General features: G+C 40.2%; 1 protein-coding gene across 4 annotated transcripts in view; it reads right to left on the bottom strand.

Moving 5' to 3' along the window:
* LOC134160466 (histone-arginine methyltransferase CARM1-like) overlaps nucleotides 1–14,805 on the bottom strand; it is a 57,504-nt gene extending 42,699 nt beyond the window's left edge. For all 4 annotated transcript variants that reach the window (XM_062612497.1, XM_062612496.1, XM_062612494.1 and 1 more), the window contains exon 1: nucleotides 14,477–14,805. In XM_062612497.1, the coding sequence (XP_062468481.1) occupies nucleotides 14,477–14,645 (169 nt within the window). In that variant the 5' untranslated portion in view covers nucleotides 14,646–14,805. The remainder of the gene's footprint in view (nucleotides 1–14,476) is intronic.
* Nucleotides 14,806–18,907: the final 4,102 nt, after the last annotated feature.

The following is an 18,907-nucleotide window of genomic DNA, read 5'->3' on the forward strand; positions in this document are numbered from 1 at the left end:
TCACTTGTTCTGTCTTCTGCCATTTATCAGTTGCCAGTTACAATTAATACATCATAGTTAAGCCATAAGCATAGTGAAATCAATTGCCTGCTAAGTTGGAAGAGCCTACATGTTCATTGGAGCTCCTGTGGGCATTCCTCACCCATTTTCTGGCCTGTAGGGAACAGAGGGCAAGTAGCCGGATGCTGGGATCTTTTCTCCTGTCAGCCTATAAACTATATAGCACAACAGCATCAGTAGAACTGTCTTTGCCATGTCCAGGTCTGTACAGATGTTCGTTCACCTTGAAAGTCAGGCAGCATACTGCTTTGATATTTCAGAACAACAAAAGACAGGAAAGGACCAGATTGTATTTTGGTATCAGGACTCAAGGCAGTAAAGGTGGCAGCTAATGTCATACCCTGCAGAAGTTTCTGAAAGGTGAAGGAAATACTTTTTTCCCCCCTCAGTTAAAATGGAAAAAGAAAATAATACATTTCAAACTCTGTTGTTGCTTTTGCATTCACTGAATATGACAGCTCACTGCACAGGTTTAGCAAGTCAACAACTACAGGAGTCAAAGAGACTTTAAAAAGGACTAGTAGGTTGTTAGTGTACTGAGGTGGATGAGGACATTGCTCATAGCACTGCTTTTCTACTCGCAGATGCCAGAGATTCTCTGGGATAACCTCCATTTTCTCAACCTGACTTTTAAAATAATTTCATATCCATTTTGGGTGGAGCACACCCCCAATGTCTGCGCATCACTGAAATAAAATGTTCATTCTCTCATTAGAATACATTCAGGATACTCTTAGGTCTCATTTCACTATATTAAAAAAAAACATTTGTAAAAGAGTTTATAATCTTCTTGTAAACAGGAGAAAAAAAGCCTTTGGAAATAGAAACAGCTAATTTCCCATCTATAGAAGAGCACAGTAACTTTAAGTTAAGCTTCAGCAGAAAATACATCATTTCAGAACAGCACATGTCTAAAGGACACACAAAACTTGCATGGTGTTAAAGGCAACATGAGCAGAACTCTCTCAAATCCCAAACAGTGCTCCAACAAATGAGAAGGAATCCCCTGGACAGAGCCCATTACTTCCACTCAGCCTTACAAGATCTGACGTCTCTTAGCTTTTTCCTCTCACTTTATTCCTCTTACATACACAGTCATATCTATATCAAGAATGACAACACTCAAAATGTCTAAAAAAATTGCTCTTTCACGTAAAGCAAGTAAGGGAAAAGTAGAAAGTCTTCTGAGATTTAAGCTTTGGAATTTCACCCAGTTAACCATTATACCACCTTAATACTTTACTTGCTCGGCGCTTTAACATTACTGTGACAGCAGACAGGAAGTCCTAAGATACTGTTTTGATGACAGCAGCATGAAGCTGTTGTCATCTTTATGCATATGAATTGGCTGCAACCTCCATAATGAAATGTGTAATTTAAGCAAAGGTGTGTTACTACATGGAGGCCTGGATTCTTTCAAGCTCAGAATAAACAGCTGCTCTGTTAGGTAACAGATGAGATCCATTTCCTGCAAAAGGGAAGAAAAAAACACTCCATATCACAGTCAATTAAAAGAAAGAATTCGTAAATGCAAATTTCATGAGGAACTGTGTATTTCGTAGCATTATCTCCTACCTACTTCACAAACAAGCCTGATCGTTAGTGTAGCAGGCCAATCTAAGTAAATATATTATTTTAATATAACTCTAAAATCAATGCTTGATGAATGATTTCTAGACAGAAAAATAACTCATAATTTATTTAAAATTAATTAATTAATTAGCATGTTAATTAGCAAATTAAAAATTAATTAGCATATTAATGACAAAAAAAAAAAAAGAAAAAGTTAGCAATAATCCTTTTAGTAGTACCAAAATCTTCCTCCTTTGTTCCTCTTCAAAAGACATCTTGGTAAAGTTTTCCTTGGAACAAAACCCTGTGATTGAGAGTCTGAAAAGAAATAAGTCAAAGGCTGGAAATGGGGCAGAAGGCGATGAGGCCCTAGAACCTGGAGAGGGGCTGAACCTAGATTAAAACAAAGGCACAAACTCTGCAAAATTTCACTTTCATAGAGCAGTGTTTAATGAAAACCCCTTATCTTCTTGCTGGAAATATGTCTAAGCAGTGAATGTTTACTTGGAAAATAAATCTACCTTGTAGATACCTATACCTATCCATAGATGCCTTCTACCAAACTGAGCACTAAATATTTACTTCTGCACTGCTCTTTCTCTGATTAAAATGTTAGGTGCACTAACATTATTAAACATTTTTTAAGATTATTTTAATGTTATTTGAATATTAAATAGTTAACATTTTAACATTATTTAAACACTATCAAAGTAAGTTTTAAATACTTCCCAGGTACACACTTCTTGAAACTGCTAAAACATTTAATCACTAGAAAAGGCATTCGCCTCACAGAATGACTTTTCCTAAGTATACGAACTCTTTCTGGGAATGAGAGATTTAACAGTTGCTCCTGTTTCCCTGCCAGTTCTCATCCTGTTTCCCTTAAAGATTTTCCCTTTAAGATTTTCCTGGCCTTTGTGATTAAGAGGAAGAAGATGTTTACACTAATTTAATTACTGCGAATCAGCTTTAGAGCAAGGATAACCTGACACAGTTATCTGCTGCTATCACCTTTAAACTTTCAAGTTTTTTTGTTTCCTACACTTGCATCCCATTTTGAAAACTGATCAGCACCTACAGCATGCAGGCGGCTAATGCCAAAAAACAATTCACATCCTTCAACGTTATCTTGTCTTTTCTCAATGAAGCAAACACAAAATGAAAGAAATACAGCCCCAACAATAGTCGTCTTCAAATATGCTTGTTTACCAGTCGCCTATTCTTACTGCCTATTCCTTCAGTTGATTCATGACCACCTTTAAAACACCAAGCACAGCAAAGATCTTTTATCCCCCACAACTAAGTGCAATGTAAATATCTCTCAGTAACAGTTAACATAAGCTGGTACGCTCACAAAGCAAAAGCCATCTTCCAAAGACACTGACTCAAGTCTGGAAGTTATCTACACTCAACACAGAGTTAATACATAACCTGATCTTTGAAGGCATAGGTGGTTTTCACCATGCACCTCTCAGGGTCATGTCAGCCTCAGAACAGAGCTCTGCCTTTATCTGCAATCATGCAGCTTAACAAATAAGTCGTGTAATCACAAGCAGATCAAGAGTCACCAACTGCAAGCAGTATAAAAAGAATACTGTGATACAGAACAATCAGTGCCAGTTTAAAGAGTATTCCTTTTTATTTGGACAACCTCAAGGAGATTGTCATGTTGCAATGTTGCAATAACAAAAGACTAAAACAAGTTACGTCCTCTAATGACTGGTGTAACAGGCACATCCAAGTTTCAAAAGCATAAGTTGGTTTATAATAGGAGGAGGAGAAGTTGTTATTTAGGGCTCTAAAATATTTTTCTGATATGCAAGCCACCTCATCCTAGCACCCACCTCTGCCTGTAATCTCTTTAGTGATACCTCCACTGAGTATTAACTGCATCATATAAAGCCCCATACATGACTAAAATGGGCATTCAGAAAGTGTAAAGAACCTCTGTAACATGGATTCACAATGGTGACAGTTTAGGACAAGTGCCCTCTCAATATCCTGACTGTCTTGGGTGTAGTTCGTAAGGCAGTCAGAACTCAAGTAACTAGTCTGAAATAACCACCATCAAAGTGTGACTTGAGGCACAGACTAGGAGATCTACTTCAACAGTACTACAGCAACCTTTAGAGAAATCAGACACTTTTTTTTTAACAAAACAAAAAAGTAATTTTTGTCTAGATAGATATTAAATTAGAAGTGTTTTAAGAAATTTATTTCTTGAGCTATACACTAGTATCTCTACAAATATCAAAGAGTTTTGTTTCTACTATAAATAGGCACAGTTTCGCTAACTTCAAATCAGCAACTATTAATCTCATACTACTGTGGTAAATCACTGCAGTTTAGACACTGCAGCAATAAAGCACTTGTCTTTCAAGTAAGAGAGGATACAAAGAATATTATGACAAAGTTACTTCCTTGTACTTTTAAAGAACTTAAAGGAAGAAAATCAAGAATAGCGTTTCATAATACCTCATACTGCTAGTCATAAATTGATTTCACACTGCTGGTGTCTACTCAGCTTGACATTTAATGAGTCAGTGCATTTCCTTCTTTATCCAAAATCTTGGAGGGGAAGGGCCTGGTATAAACTTACTGAATTTGCAGAAAGAGAAGGTCATACTTGCATTCTCAATTTGCAACTCCTTTACTTTTCTAATTGCAATATATATTTACTTTTACCTTATTTTTGCTTTTGTATGTCCACACATTTCTGAGAGCATCATTGCATTTCAACTATAGTTTGACATAAATAAGACTTATAAAGATTAAGTTATCATAAAACTATCAAGGAAAACTTGTGACGGTACATAGCTTTTTACCATTTCTATTTAATTTATAATTAACAAAACGATTAAAAGCACAATATAATCAGTAGAAGTATTTTTTTAAAGAATTGTTGACTGCAGCATAGCAAAAACGGCAGCAGCTATTAATCTGTATCATTCTGAGATACAAGTTTCTTTCGTTTTGGGCTGAGGACTACATTAAAGACTGAATTCCAATATCTATTTAGTGGCTAAAGCAAAGCACCATCAAATGTAAGTTTAAAAAATAAAGTGTTTCCTGAAAACTTAATCTTTTAATAAAGAGAAAGAAAAGGAGAGCAGTAAAATAAGAATCCTTTATCTGTGGATCTCTAAAGAAACTAGCCTTCTGTTTACAAGTAAAAATTTTAAAATAGGGAAAATCAGAAATTGTAGTGAATGACCAGTACGTATATAGGGTTTGTTACATTTTAATCAACAAGTCAGATGCATTTCAACTTTTTAAGCAGTGGTGAGACAGAGCAGGGAAGAAATTAAAAAAAGGCGCAGACAAATCCTCAGTCATCGCTAATCTTCACTGCCTTACCACAGCACCCTGTAGTGAGCCACGTAGCCTGTAATTTTCAGCCATCTCCTTCTGCTGCGTCCAAACCAGCAGAAATATTTTATTATTTCATTATATTTTATTTATGCCTGATACAGTTTAAGTAATTTTCCCACTTCAGGAATGCTTTTTTTGCTTCACAAATGTTTTTAACATATTATTTGCCAAACATTAAACCAGACAATAGAGTCTTCCTTTCTACTCAGAAACGCACAGCTACTGCACATGGTAGAGTGCCAAAATATTAAAACCAGAACATAGTAGCTAGTAGTAAAGATTGAAAAACTCTATATTTGGACAAAAAACAACCAACCAACCAACCAACCAAATAAATGTCTTTCCCTTAAATATTTCCTGCATATGTTTGAAGGTGTTATCACCCTGCCTGTGCTCGTTTTATATCATGCTACTGTGGGGAAAAAAAAAAAAAGCAGACCTGCCTTTAGGAAAACTAAGTTTCTAACACAGCATTTCTGCTATAGTTTTGTAAGCCACTGTAGGGTCCAGGGCTTATCTGGAACATTCCATACCTGTGACAGTGTGAAATGAATGGAAAACCTCTCTCTATTGTATGCTCTTTAGCTGCCAGAAGAACCTGGCATAGAAGCAGCTGTCCTGAAAGGATCAGGCCATCAGGACCTCAGTGCAGATGGTTTGTTTTCCAGATATCTGATATTAAACAGTTGCAATCTGTTTTCTGGATAAAAAGAACATGCTTACAGACACATGCAGACATAATGCCACACATGCTACTTGCAGGAGCACTGCCAACTGAAGTCAATGGCAATGAATCACAAATTTGCTAGTACGCATTTTTCCTGCATAAGCATTTGTGCCTGACTCACAGTTATACAGCCATACATAAACACATACAAGATTTTAGGTTACACTTTCAGATGCAGAGACCTTGATTCATTTATAGATAGCATGTAATATTATTTAAAGGAAAAATAATTTATGTTTAATTTATCTTGAGATCAAAATGTATTTACACACAGCTTCATTTTCCCTTGAAGATTAAATACATTAAAATTCATCACAGAAGTTTCAATACAGAACAGGAAAATATAAAACCAACAGAGCTAGCAATGGAACTTTTGCTATGCTAACACAAATATGTGCACGTGTACTGTAAGAGTAGGTGATCTTAAGGTCCTTTCCAGCCCTAACTATTCTATGATTATGAGACTACTATTATATAGAAATCCTTCCATACATTAAAAACCTAATTCAGTCATCTGTAGTACACAGAGCAAGAGTGGTGGCTTCTAGGATATAAGAGACAGGCGTGGAAGTCCACCGTGCTAAATGCGCTGCTGAAATCAACTTCTGCCAGCTATGAAAATCATCTCAGTGATCACAGTTTTCAGTTGCCATTTTGTTGTCTTTACAATACACTGATCCCTTTAACTGGCTTTGGTTGGAGAAAGGGCACAAAAAGGGACTACCAGGAGCTGATCCAGGCTTCCTTTAAGTCAATAAGAACCTTTCCACTAGTATCAGTGGCCTTTACATAAAACTGTCTTAGCATCTATCTACTCACCATCTCTGTGCATGCAATTTAGGTAATTTGGCATTGACCCATGACCCTACAAACCTAACCTCCCCTCTCATAACCTCCCTTTTCTACCCCAAAACAAACCAAGAAAAGTACGCCTATGTCAGAGGGCAGTACTTACTCCTCCTTCAATTAAAAACACATTTTAAACTCAATCTAGATATTTACTGCGGCACTTACTGGATGACTCCTAGGTATAAAAAACTTCATGGTAGTGTCTTCTTTCTTAACTTTGGGAGCTAAAAACCAAAGATAATTATTTCTTTTTTTCTCTCATTCATCTCCTTGCTCTAGGAGCATTGGGAACTCCTTAAAGAACAACCGTTTTTATTAAAAATGTCTAGGCAGCACTGCAAAATATTTAGAAGCAAAGAGGTACAAGCTAAAGTACAAGCTTAAACAGGTATTTTCATTGATGTACGTTGCCTACCTAGAAAATAAAGGAAAAATAATTTTAAAAAGCAGCACACAAAAATAAAAAATCATGCATAGTTTTTTATTACACCTGTTTCCATCCACACTAACTCTTCTTGACATAAACACAGATGTTCATAATTTAGTTTGGCTCAAGTTGCAGCAGAAGTAACAAAATCCAAAAGTATGGTTATACAGCAAGGCATTTAATATCTTCTTGGTTCATTTAGGATTCTTAATTCATTGCTGTGAAAAGTTTCAGCAGTTTCATTTTGTGAGCTCATATTTAGGCTTGAGAATTTTTACACTCTTCTTAAAGGCCCTTATTCAGAGTTTAAGTTCAGAAAGAGCTAGAATCGTTTTATAAATTTACTCAAGAAGTTTTTAAACCTTTGCAGATCAGCCAAAGAAAACTGTGTGAAAATCTTCCTAAAAGAATGTATTACCGGTAATAGCGTAAGGGTCATCAAACTGCACCTTAAAACTGCAAGCTAATTAGTGCAAGAGAAGGAACTGGTTAAGAGGACAAACACAGGGAGAGGCTGATAAGGCCAGGCAAATCATACAATCATAAAATGGTTTGAGTTGGAACGGACCTTTCAAGGCCTAGCCTCCTGTAATGAGCAGGGACATCTTCAGTTCAGAGCCCTACCTAACATGTCCTGGAACGTCTCCAGGATGGTGCATCCACCCCCTCCCTGTGTAACCTGTCAGTGTTTTACCACCCTCATCGTTAGATAAAAATAAAATAAAATCTTCCTTGTGTCTAGTTTAGTAAAACCATCACCCCTTGTCCTGTCACTATAAGCCCTGGTAAAAAGCCTCTCTCCATCTTATTTATTTGCTCCCTTTAAGTACTAAAAGGCCACAATAAGGTCTCCCTGGAGCCTTCTCTTCTCCATGCTGAGCAAGCTCAACTCTTTCAGCCTTCCCCTACAGGAGAGGCGTTCCACCCCTCTGATCACTTCTGTGCCCCCACCGTGTCTCCCCTCAAGGCCTTGCTCCAGCAGGTCCATGTCTTTACTGTACTGAGGACTCCAGAGCTGAATGCAGCGCTGCAGGAGGGGTCTCAGGAGAGCAGAGTAGAGAGGCCGGACCACCCCCCTTGACCTGCTGCCACACTTCTTGTGATGCAGTCCAGTAAATGGTTGGATTTCTGGGCTGCAAGCGCACACTGCGGGGTAATGTCCAAGCCTTCACCCACCAGTACCCCCAAGTCCTTCTCCTCAGGGGTACCCTCAATCCCTCCACTGCCACAACCCCAGTACACCTGACCTCCCGCACCCCCAACAGCCACAGAAACCTTGCTCTTGGCCTTGTAAACCTTATGAGGTTGGCATGGGCCCACCTCTCCAACCTGTCGAGGTCCCTCTGAATGGTGGTCCTTCCCTCAAGCTCACCAACTGCACCACTCAGCCTGTGTCATCTGCAAACTAGCATTTCAGATATAATAAAAAAGACCCTTATGAAACAAGTTCAGGAATTTTTCCACTCAGCTAACCACTGGAATACTTACTACTAAGATCTGAAAGAGTTAACAGAAAATTTCAATATTACTGTTTCTAATCATAATACTGCCTTCAACCACATTACTATTACTTCACATGACCTATTCTGCTTCAAGAATTGTCTGACCCGCAATTTCCCCTGAGAATGAGATAAAAAAAAAAGAAGAAGGAATTTTAAGCGCTTTGTTTATTCCTCCCTGAAATCCTTTGTGCTGCCCTAAAGAGGTGCAAGTGGGAAAGGACAACTAAAGCCTTCATGTCACCTGCATCTCAGAGGTTACCTAAATTATATGCATAAAATATCAACTGTGTGTCTGCTCAAACTTCCCCTGCAACCGATTTTTGCCCCACAGGAAAATATATACTTTCACATTGGAAAAGGAAACGGCAAATAACGTCATTTCTGCTGTTCAGATCTACTAGCAGTGACTGCCCTCTACCAGCACACAGAGGCTGCTCATGCTAATACTGTCTGCTCAATGCATGTGAATGCACTGTACTAGAACATTCATACTATTAATACATTTTCCACCATATCCAAACCTGATACTTTTGTATTTCAGCTAGCAAGTGATTTATTTTTTTATTCTCCTTATATTTTAGGATTTAAAACTGGTTTCAATATGGCACAGGAAAAAAATATCCAATATATTCAGTCACAAAGTACTGCATGGGAGGGGAACTAAGCAAGGGCAAGTAAAAGAGTGTGGTTAATGATTCCTATACAGTCCATCTCAATAGTGTCTGAAATTCACTACCATGAATGTTTTGTTATCACTGAGCTGGTGGAACTGAGCCAGCAGTGATGAACTTTCCAAGCTGTAAAGTTTTAATCAGCATCCTTGTTCTGGAGCACAAACAGAACACATTCTCCTTGAGTCCAGCAGTGCTGCATACTTTCCCTTTTAGGTCATTTTAAAAAAGCTAAATATATGGCCTATAATACCAGTACTTATTAAGACGAAAGGCAGCAGGGCATCTCAACAGCTATCATATCCTGTGAGAGTCAAGCGGCCATTCAGCTTGTCTGCAGCTTGTGTTCTGCCATATCTGGGACACGATCAACACACTTGAAGTCAATATGAATTTTCCACCTGCTTCTAGGGGCACAGAACTAGCTTGAAGAAGAAAGAGTAGGTGACATCCTTAAACAAAAAATATATGTTATTAATAAAATCAGTTCAAAAATCGGGTATCTTTTACTCGAGTTCAAAAGCTGGAATTCAAAAAGGCAGCTCTTAAGAAAGATCTAAAGGATCTTAAACAAATACAATTAATGATGTAAAAATGTTGTAAAATACAAGAGACTTTCCTGGGGCTTTCATTTATTGTACCAGTTCTTCCAAAATTCATAGCTATCTATAGATGCTCATACTTTTGGACCAGCAATAATTAAAAGAGTATTTTTAAAAAATAAATAGGTAATTAAGCATAAGTGGAAACACTGTAACATCAATCTAAAAAGGATAGCATTTGCCCTCTAAATTTCCTGTATACGTAATACCCAAGTTTTTCAACTTCACCTGACCCGTATAAAGAACAAACACAAATTTATTGCAGACCTCCTAATCTTATTTCTACTATAAACAGATAGAGAAAATAATCTGCCAGCCTCACCATTTGTCTGTCATTTACAACTAGCAAGCTTATTGCAGACACTGGAACATGAAGGGTAAGGAGTAAAAAATAATCAGAATTTCCAAAAAGACTGCTTGCTCGTTTTTCAAACTGAAGATGCTCTACTCTCTCGGTTTCACCTAGCTTCTATCCAGGTCCTCTTAATAAAAAGACAGTTTGCAAAGCAGCCTACTTAGGTATCGCTGATTCTATTCTGCATATAACTAGAGAGAAATATTACATCTTTTTCTAGGCTGCTGTTGAATTATGTCAAAGTATCAGCTCAATCAGAAAACAAACAAACAAACAAACAAAAACCAACAAAGCTGCTCTGTCTCTCCCTCACTCCGAAGACGTACAGCCAATAATCCTTTCATAAAAAAATATAGGAGATCTTGTTTTTTTTCCTAGTAACCACAGGCAAAAGATAATGAGTGAAAAGCTGGTTTAATATGTGCTCCTACAGAATTTGCACTTCACTGCTAAAATACATAGATGCTGCATCTGCTAGCGGCCAGGTTCATGTCCTCAGGTTGAATAGCTCTAAACCTTGTTTTATATTAAAAGCACCATGCCTGAGCTTACTGTTAACTGCTTCTTCTAGGTAAGGGGGAGTCAAATGCGCTTTATTTTTTGAAAGCTTGAATCCTGACTGTGTTTATATCCTTGATATTTGTAAGGTACAAAGAAGTACAATAATACACAAACAAAAGGAACTGAAATCAGTACTCAAGTCCAAGAATTTCATGGTACAATTTTGAGTGTTCAAGGAAGCTTCTTGTAATAGCCTGAAGAGCTATCAGTTGAAGTGGGGAAAAAATACTTCAGAGAAGGAGCAGCTAATGGCCTCTCAGAGCAATTGAACAAGAATGTAGCAGAATTAAAGTAGAGCTGCTGTGGCTAGGAGAAACCTCCAGAAACCTCCATACTGCCAAACTTTGAAGCCTTCAGTTAGAACTTCACTGGCCTCAATTTAACGCCTCACTTGTTTACATACCAATTATCACAGGAAAGGGAATCCAAAAGTTCTCCCAGCCCTGGAGAAGCCACCACACTACAACATTTGCATCTTAAGACACTCTGCCATATGCTCTATTAAACTCCCTTTGACAGAAGTAGGTTGCAGCCCCAGATTTTCTTAGTCTCCTGGGAATACTTCCTGGACATCAACTTTCTGCTTTCTTCCAAGAAGTCCTCACTATTTATATCAGAATTTCTGCAGTTCTCCTATGATCATTCCATAAACCAGACATAAATTACATTTTTAATATCACATCCTCCAAAAGCAATGCACTATACCAGTCACCAGGATTTCTTCTTCTGTTCAGCACCCTCAAATATACTTTGACCCAAGGTCAGAGTTCTCTCAGCAGCAGTCAGCTACCTTTCAAGAAGAGCTTTGCACACTACATCTTCACTTCCAAATCAGCGGTGAAGAACTATCACAGAAAATCAGTATCATTTATCTTACTGGTAATACCTTTGCCCAACAAGAGGCATTCAACTGTAGCTCTCCTTGAGTTGACAGCTCACCACAAACCACTGTCTCCCTAATGGATACTTCTCTCAAATTGCTGTAGCTCCAGCTTAGCGCTGGCCTCACTGCACCTCACTTCTAAGTATACTCACCTGCTCCATTTGGCACCTGTACTTTAGAAGGTCCATTGTTTCTTCCCACTCTATACATTAACACTGCACTGTGGAGATTCTTGCTTTCTCCTGTCCCAAAGTTGACACGGATTCATTGCCTGATGCAGCATAATCCTTAATTCTTCTTGTTTTAGCATCTTGTTTTTATTTGTCAGTCTCTGCATCTCTTTGGATCATAACCAGTTGTTCTACTTACGGAGAAATTCTACTGCTCCAGGTTCCTTCCTGAGGAACAGAGTGGTTGCGTTGATTTTACACATTGCATTGCGACAATGTGTATCAACATGAAAGGAAAATGTTAAGGCTTGAGCTGGTGGAATTCTTACTGACACTGCTACTAAGGAGCATGAGCTACAGCAGCCATTCAACCACAGCAGAACCCACTCACACATTTGCCTTTAACATCACTCTGAGTACCAGTAGTATACTGTACACTATGCTACGCAATGTAGTCTACATTCTTACTTAGCTTTATATTCGATTGCCATTATTACATTACAGACAGTAGCAGAACAGGTTCAGGCAAATACAGCACTAATAGGTGAAGTATAAAAACTACAGATAAACTGAATGCTGTAACAAGGGAAAAAATGCAGTCTGGATGGTCTAATCACAGATCTGCAGCCAGAGTAATTTCTGATGAGACAGGGGTGTTTCGTCACTTTAAAATAGACATAAGAAGTGCCTGCTTCATTCCCACAAAAATGTTTCCTGATGAATATTCCCTTACTGGTGAAGAAGGTCAATGGTATCCTAAATGGGGGATTTTGTTTCGGTGGTTTGTTTGTTTTTCTGTGTTTTTAATCATCAGAAAAAACAGCAACCTCCCCCCCCCCCCTTCAACATTTAAAGAATTGCAGTAACTACACTCAAATTATCTTTTTCCAAACATACCAAATACATAGCTTCAGAAGGCATATTCAGGTAAAGAGATCGAAAAGGAAGTAATTTTCATCACTTCAATGTGATGTATGGAGGAAAAAAAAAAAAGTCAACACTTCAAATTATGCTGATTTCTTTTATTGTTTAAATAACCTGTATCTTACCAACAACAAAAGGCACCACAGTATGATCACTTCTGGTCAAGATTTGTAAGAAAACAGTTTTTATTTTCACAGCAGAATTGTCCATCCTATGTGAGACAACATAAATAATAGTAAGATCATTCTAATGAGCAGATATTAATAGAAAAGCTACATTATACTGTCAGTCTCATAATAGGCTATGTCATCAAGCTGTTTGCAGACTGGTTTTCTCACCTAATACACAATGTATTCAATCAACAAGTTACTGAACTCCCAGATACGACTAGGATTCATGTTCTGCATGGAGTCTGATAGGGTAAGCTCAAACATCTTTGTATGAAAGGAAAAAGACGAAAAAAGACAGCTCACACCTCAAAACAGATTTGCAAATTTCCCCTCTCTTAGCAACCACAATGCACTGATGCCCCTTCATCCAAACCTTACCAAACAAGCCTTTAATAAACAATAATCCAGCACTGTTGTGCATTAAAAAAACCCAAACATCTCCCCTCTGTATTTTCAGTTTTCAGCTGTGTCCCATGTGAACCCTTCCAAATGATGATGATGATGATGATAATGACGATCGTAATAATATTAATGAACAAACAACCTCCAAACACAATATATCCAACCCCCCACAAATCTAGCAACTTTGAATTTCACTGTTTCCAGCAAGTCTTTTATTTGCATGCATGCGAGAATGAGTGTGGATGAATGAAACACCAGGAGAACAGCAACTAGAGGCTAGTCTTCAAATTAACACGATGCAAGCCAGAATCATGTCTTAACTGTGATTAGTGGTCAGTTTTTGTCACTCATGCTTTCCTAAATGACATGTTAAATGACTGACAGCACAAGCAAAAATCCAGTAGCAACTGGCATATGAACTGATCTGTTTACACTGCTGACCAAAACCCACGACCATAATTCATCTATTCCACCAACCCTTCTAGAAGCTACTGAGACCACGTAAGAAAAATTAAAGCCACAACAGGTATTGCCTGTCCAGACCCGCTCAGGATTGGTGTCATATTCACCCACCTCAAAGAGAGCATTTCTAACTACTTCCTATACATACAACAACTTCAGGTTTTTCCCAGACTACCCAGACTCAAGAAGTTTGTTTTAAAGCGTCAGCTCCGCTACTGCCCTGTAAAGGCACAAAACAAGAATTAACTTCCGAGGCAGCGTGCGTGCGTGCATGCAGACGTCGCCTTACCACAGCCTACCCACCAGCAGCAAAGTCGGAGGGAATTACTTCAGGGTTTCCAGTTTATTACTGTTCCAATCCCAAGTTCCCCGCCCCAGAGCCCGAGGAAAGCGCGAAGCACAGACACCTGCTCGGACAGGTGAACCAACTGCACGGGCCTGCGCTGCCGCTGCCCCCCGCCGACCCACACCTGGGGAGACGAGGCAGCGTCGCACCTCGTCCGTTAACGGCGAGGGCGCCGCGGCGCCCAAGGAAGGCAGCGGCAGCGCTCCGCACCGCACCTCTCAGCGCTGAGAGCCCGGCGGGCCACAGGGCCTCTTCCCCGCTCCCGAGCCCTCCAGGCAAGAAGTGCCATTCCCTCCAGGGCCAGCCGCTGCTCCGCGCAGCGGGGAAGAGGAGCCGCCCTGGTGGCGAAGCCGCTGTCCCCCCGCGAGGATGCAGCCGAGGCGGGCGGCCGGCAGCGGCGCGGCAGGGCTCGGTACTTAACCGTCTGTCACGGTCACGTCCGCGTCCTCGTCTCCCAGCTGCACCTCCAGCTGCAGGGCTGTCTGGCTGGGGCTGTTGAGCGTCAGCCCTGCCGACAGCTCCTCCTCGGCGAAGATCAACTTCACGCTGTAGCGCAGCAGCTGCTGTGTGGACGAAGACTGGGCGGCCATGATCACACCGCCGCCGCCTCGCTCTGCCGGCAGTGCCTGCCTCCTCCTCCTGCCAGCTCAGGGGAAGGCGTCTGCCGCGGGAGGAGACCCGCGGAGGAGGTTTCACCCACAGCCCGTTTCCACGGCTCAAGCACCTCCCAGGGCATCGGCACGGCAACCTCGCCCCCCACCGCCATAGCTGCTCAGCCCTCACCGAGCGCGGCGGCGGCCAGCGACACCTCCCGGCTGCCCGGGCGCCTCCTCCGCGGCCGTGCACCACCCCCGCCGTGCTCGCGCCCACCCCCTTCCTCCCATCCCTGTGGCCTGCACGGAGGCAGCGGCATGGCGCGGTGGCACCAAGTGCGGACCCCGGGAGCGCTGGTGGGAAGGGCTGTGCGCGGAGGTCGCCTGGCATCGGGGCCGGGCGTTAGCAGTGGTGGTTAAAGGATAAGGCCCACTAAAGCTCTGATAATTCGGCTTTTCCCTCCCTTGCGCTGCTTCTCTCTAAGACCATAAAGGTGTAACAGCAATGTTGAACAGTAGGCGTCGTTGCTCTGCTAGGTATATTTTGGTTGGTTGATTTGTTGTTAAGATTGGGTGTCCGTCTTAGACCACCGCCCTACCTACCTGCCGGTAAAAGAGACAGTGAAGGTTGGAGAGTGTCAGTAAACAGCTTCAGTGGTTGCTGGTCAAACATACAGCGTGCTGCTGTATCCCTCATATGGCAATTTCCATCAAAATTTGACTGGAAACACTGTTCATGATGTTGCTCACCTGAAACTGCTACCTCACTGTGAATGATTTATTGTGTAGAATGCAACCTTTGTGTTTTAAAATTGATCTGTGGAAGTAATAGGAAAACAATTTTTAACCTAGTTTTGGTTTTCACTGCCTACCAAAAAAGGCAGCAGTATCAGTAGGTCTGAAATTAATGTTACTAACTAGTTCTTCACTAATAGCACAAACAGTAAGTTTTCGGTATCTCTTGCTAAAGCAAGTACTTTATACTTGGAAATCTGAACCAAATCTAATAGTGCAACAATATATTCTTATGAAATATTACTGTTAAGCTCTCCTTTTGACACTGAAGGCTAGAGCAGGTCAACCAGCACTTAACTCAGCAGGCAGAACCTGTCCATTTGGCAGCTACACGAATTGCCAATTGCAAAAACCACCTCGGCATGTGACTAGTGCTGTTAAGTCAAAGCTGTGTTTGAATTTCAGTCAGTTGGACTGCTGTGTCTGCACAGCCCCACTGCTTTTCAAATAAAGAGCCACTACAGTTAGGATCCTGCCTAGTGGGTTTAAAGGTACACAGTTTGGAGGTGTGAAATGATAAAAAGTTCTTCCTCTTTCAGACATCGCAATAAGCTTTGTCTATAATGGATTGGTTACTTAATCACTTTTTTGTTGTTGTTGTTTTGTGTTTGTTTTGTTGTGTTTTCTGTTTTTTTTTTAAAGTCCATCCAAACTTTTAGGAATTTCAGATCAATTAAATTCCCTTTAATGTGAAGAAAATAAAAAAGCTTAACTGTGGTTAAGCTTTTTTTACATTATTCAGCATAGATATTAATAAATATTTTGGCAATTTTTTCTGCAGAAACATCCTACAACATTTTCTTATCCACATGTAATGCAGTTGGTGCAGAAGCAGCATGGATTTGGACTTGCCAAAAACAAGTGGATGAAGGTATACAGGTAGAAGGATCGTGCTTTCAAAGTCCCTCCACAAGAAGTCCACAGGAAGGGAATGTTATCTTTTACTTGGTGATGATTAGCCATATTTATAGATAAAACATTTTTGTGTTTCACACATACAGCCAAAGTAACTTCAGAACTATTCAGCATTTCCTTCCTGTAGAAAAAAAAATGCACCTTTGAAAGCTCTGATAAGTATGGTTGCAAAAGCTACTGTGTGTCACATCTGTGACTGTAATACCCAGATGCTCTCAAAATCCTTTCAGAGAAGTCTGCCTTGACCCTATAGCAAAGAGATAGCTGCACCTAACAAGCGTGAGAGAATGCACCAGGCAGCTCTAAAACAAGCAGCATTTGGGGACATCTCCTCCATGAACAAGATCCAGGAGATAGGTTGGAGCATTATTCCAACAGTTAAGCAACACCAACGTGACCAGCTTTCCTACTTGCTATGTCACGCCAGCGACCTGAAACAGCTTTAGTATCATGCTAGTCACCGGTGGATCCCAGATGATAGAATCTGTCTTCCCTCCATCAAAAGCCTGGGGAGCATTCCATACTTCTTCATCTCCAAGCCTCCCTTTGTTGGTGAAAGTGTTTTTTTCCAGGCTAGAGCTGTCCTATTTCCTTGCTATGATACTTGCTGCGCCTTTCAGTTTTGACTGTTCAGTTTTCTTGGGTCAAACTAGAGGAAGATGGGGAGGCTAAACTTTTAGTCATCAGGAACTGCTGAACACTAGGGAAGTAAAAGAAAGTGACTGTACCATTCCGAGCAAAAGTCATCCTCTCTCTTCCATGGGCCCGTGTTGCAACTACACAACTCTTTCCTAACTTCAATCAATGTGCTGTTATGGCAGCTTCTTCAGCTGTTTTCTGGAACCTTTTCATATTGGTGGAAGACAATACAACCTCAAGTTACAGCTCTAGCAAAGGACCAGTTCACAAACCCTTCTGAAGTGCATACTTAACAGTATTCACAATATTACCAGTAGCTCTGTTAAACTGTGCTTTAACAACTCAACTGTTGTAAATATGCTTGTACCAGTATTACTTCATGAAGGAAGATAAAGAGTCTGAGCACTCTTGTACTTTTGGCAAGTTGTCAGGACTTTCTAACCAACAAATGTCGACAGCAGCAGACACAGCACAGACCACTTTTAGCAGCAGTTTGAGCAAAGGTGGCTAAACCAGAACTGTGCCAGGACACCATCCACTGTGTCCAGTGTGGCTCCACTGTGGGGAAAGGTAACATCCAGCTGCAGAGAGAAAACAGCTTGAGGCTGCAATTTTTTTTCATACCACTTCCAGCTAGATTTCCAAAAGTATATCCCAGTTATTAACTACTAGTTATTAAGTAAGTACTGAACAACTAGGTCTGCCCTAAACTCTGACCATCAAAGTCGTGGAAAAGAACTGATCTTGTGCACTGTGTCAGTGGAAAATGTCTGTATGTTCTTACTAGCAACAGTTCTGCTTATAAATTTGCTTAGATTAAACTGTCATTAGCAGCACACTGAGGTCAAGAATGGGACTTCAAGAGAAGTCCTACTGGGTAGGTTAATTCAGGTGCTGGGGAAGAACATACATAATGGAATTTAGCAAAATTTGGAATGAAATCTGCAGAACCAAGTCAGAATAAAAACTCCATCTAGTCTACTGTTAACAGTGCCAGAAACTGTTCTTCCTTGCCTTGGTCAGATGCCTTTGCAGAACAAAACCTGACATATTTCACATTGCTTTTGGCATAGACCTTGATATAGAACTAAACAACTGATGCACACTAATTGCTGCAACCTACATGATATTTTACATAATTGAAGTGAATGCTATAGATAAATTAAATACACTTAAAATAAGCAAATATAGACTGTATCTCACTTATTTGATATCATTAAGATTGTGCAGAAAATAACCTTACAGCAGTAATAAAAATAAGCTTCACTTATTACCCTTCTTATACGTGCATTCTCTTACAGTAGTACCCAGTATTTCCAAACCAAGTTTCTCCTACATGTCAGCTGTGCTTCATGCTTTGAGGTCTGGATTGTACTACTTTTGTACGCTGAACTAAACTTTCACTTGTTAACTAATTAAACCATTTTAATTATTATAAACAGCAGCAGAGGCTGAATTCTGCTGGGTCTTCCTGGTAACAGTGTCAGTGGAAACCAACTGTGTAACATAGCCTGCCGGCTATATCAACTGTTGGCTGGTGTGAGAACCCCCTAGGAGGAGATGCCCCTCTACGGATTGCTTTCCTGTGCATGTGTGCTGGAACAAGACTTAAGTCTTAGTGAGACATCAGCTAGGAAATTAAGTCTTAGTCTTCACAGTGAACCAATTATGAGTATTCTCTAAACATAGATGTGGCTGGTCATTGGTGTAGAAAATTTACACCCTCGTTTGATAGAATGCATTGTAAGAACCAGCATTGTACTAAACCAAGCTTCAGGTCTTTATCTGAAATTAAAGGATAGGCAGTGTTAGGACCACAGCTTACAGATGAATTTCCTAAGAAAAATAAGCTTTTGGATGCAGCTTTTTTGTCGTTACCATAGTTTTGAGTGGTATCCAATAGTAATTTT

The sequence above is a fragment of the Pezoporus occidentalis genome, unplaced genomic scaffold (genome assembly GCF_034315485.1).
Source record: "Pezoporus occidentalis ecotype Australia unplaced genomic scaffold, CSIRO_AGI_Poc_V1 ctg16, whole genome shotgun sequence".
Taxonomy (NCBI): domain Eukaryota; kingdom Metazoa; phylum Chordata; class Aves; order Psittaciformes; family Psittacidae; genus Pezoporus; species Pezoporus occidentalis.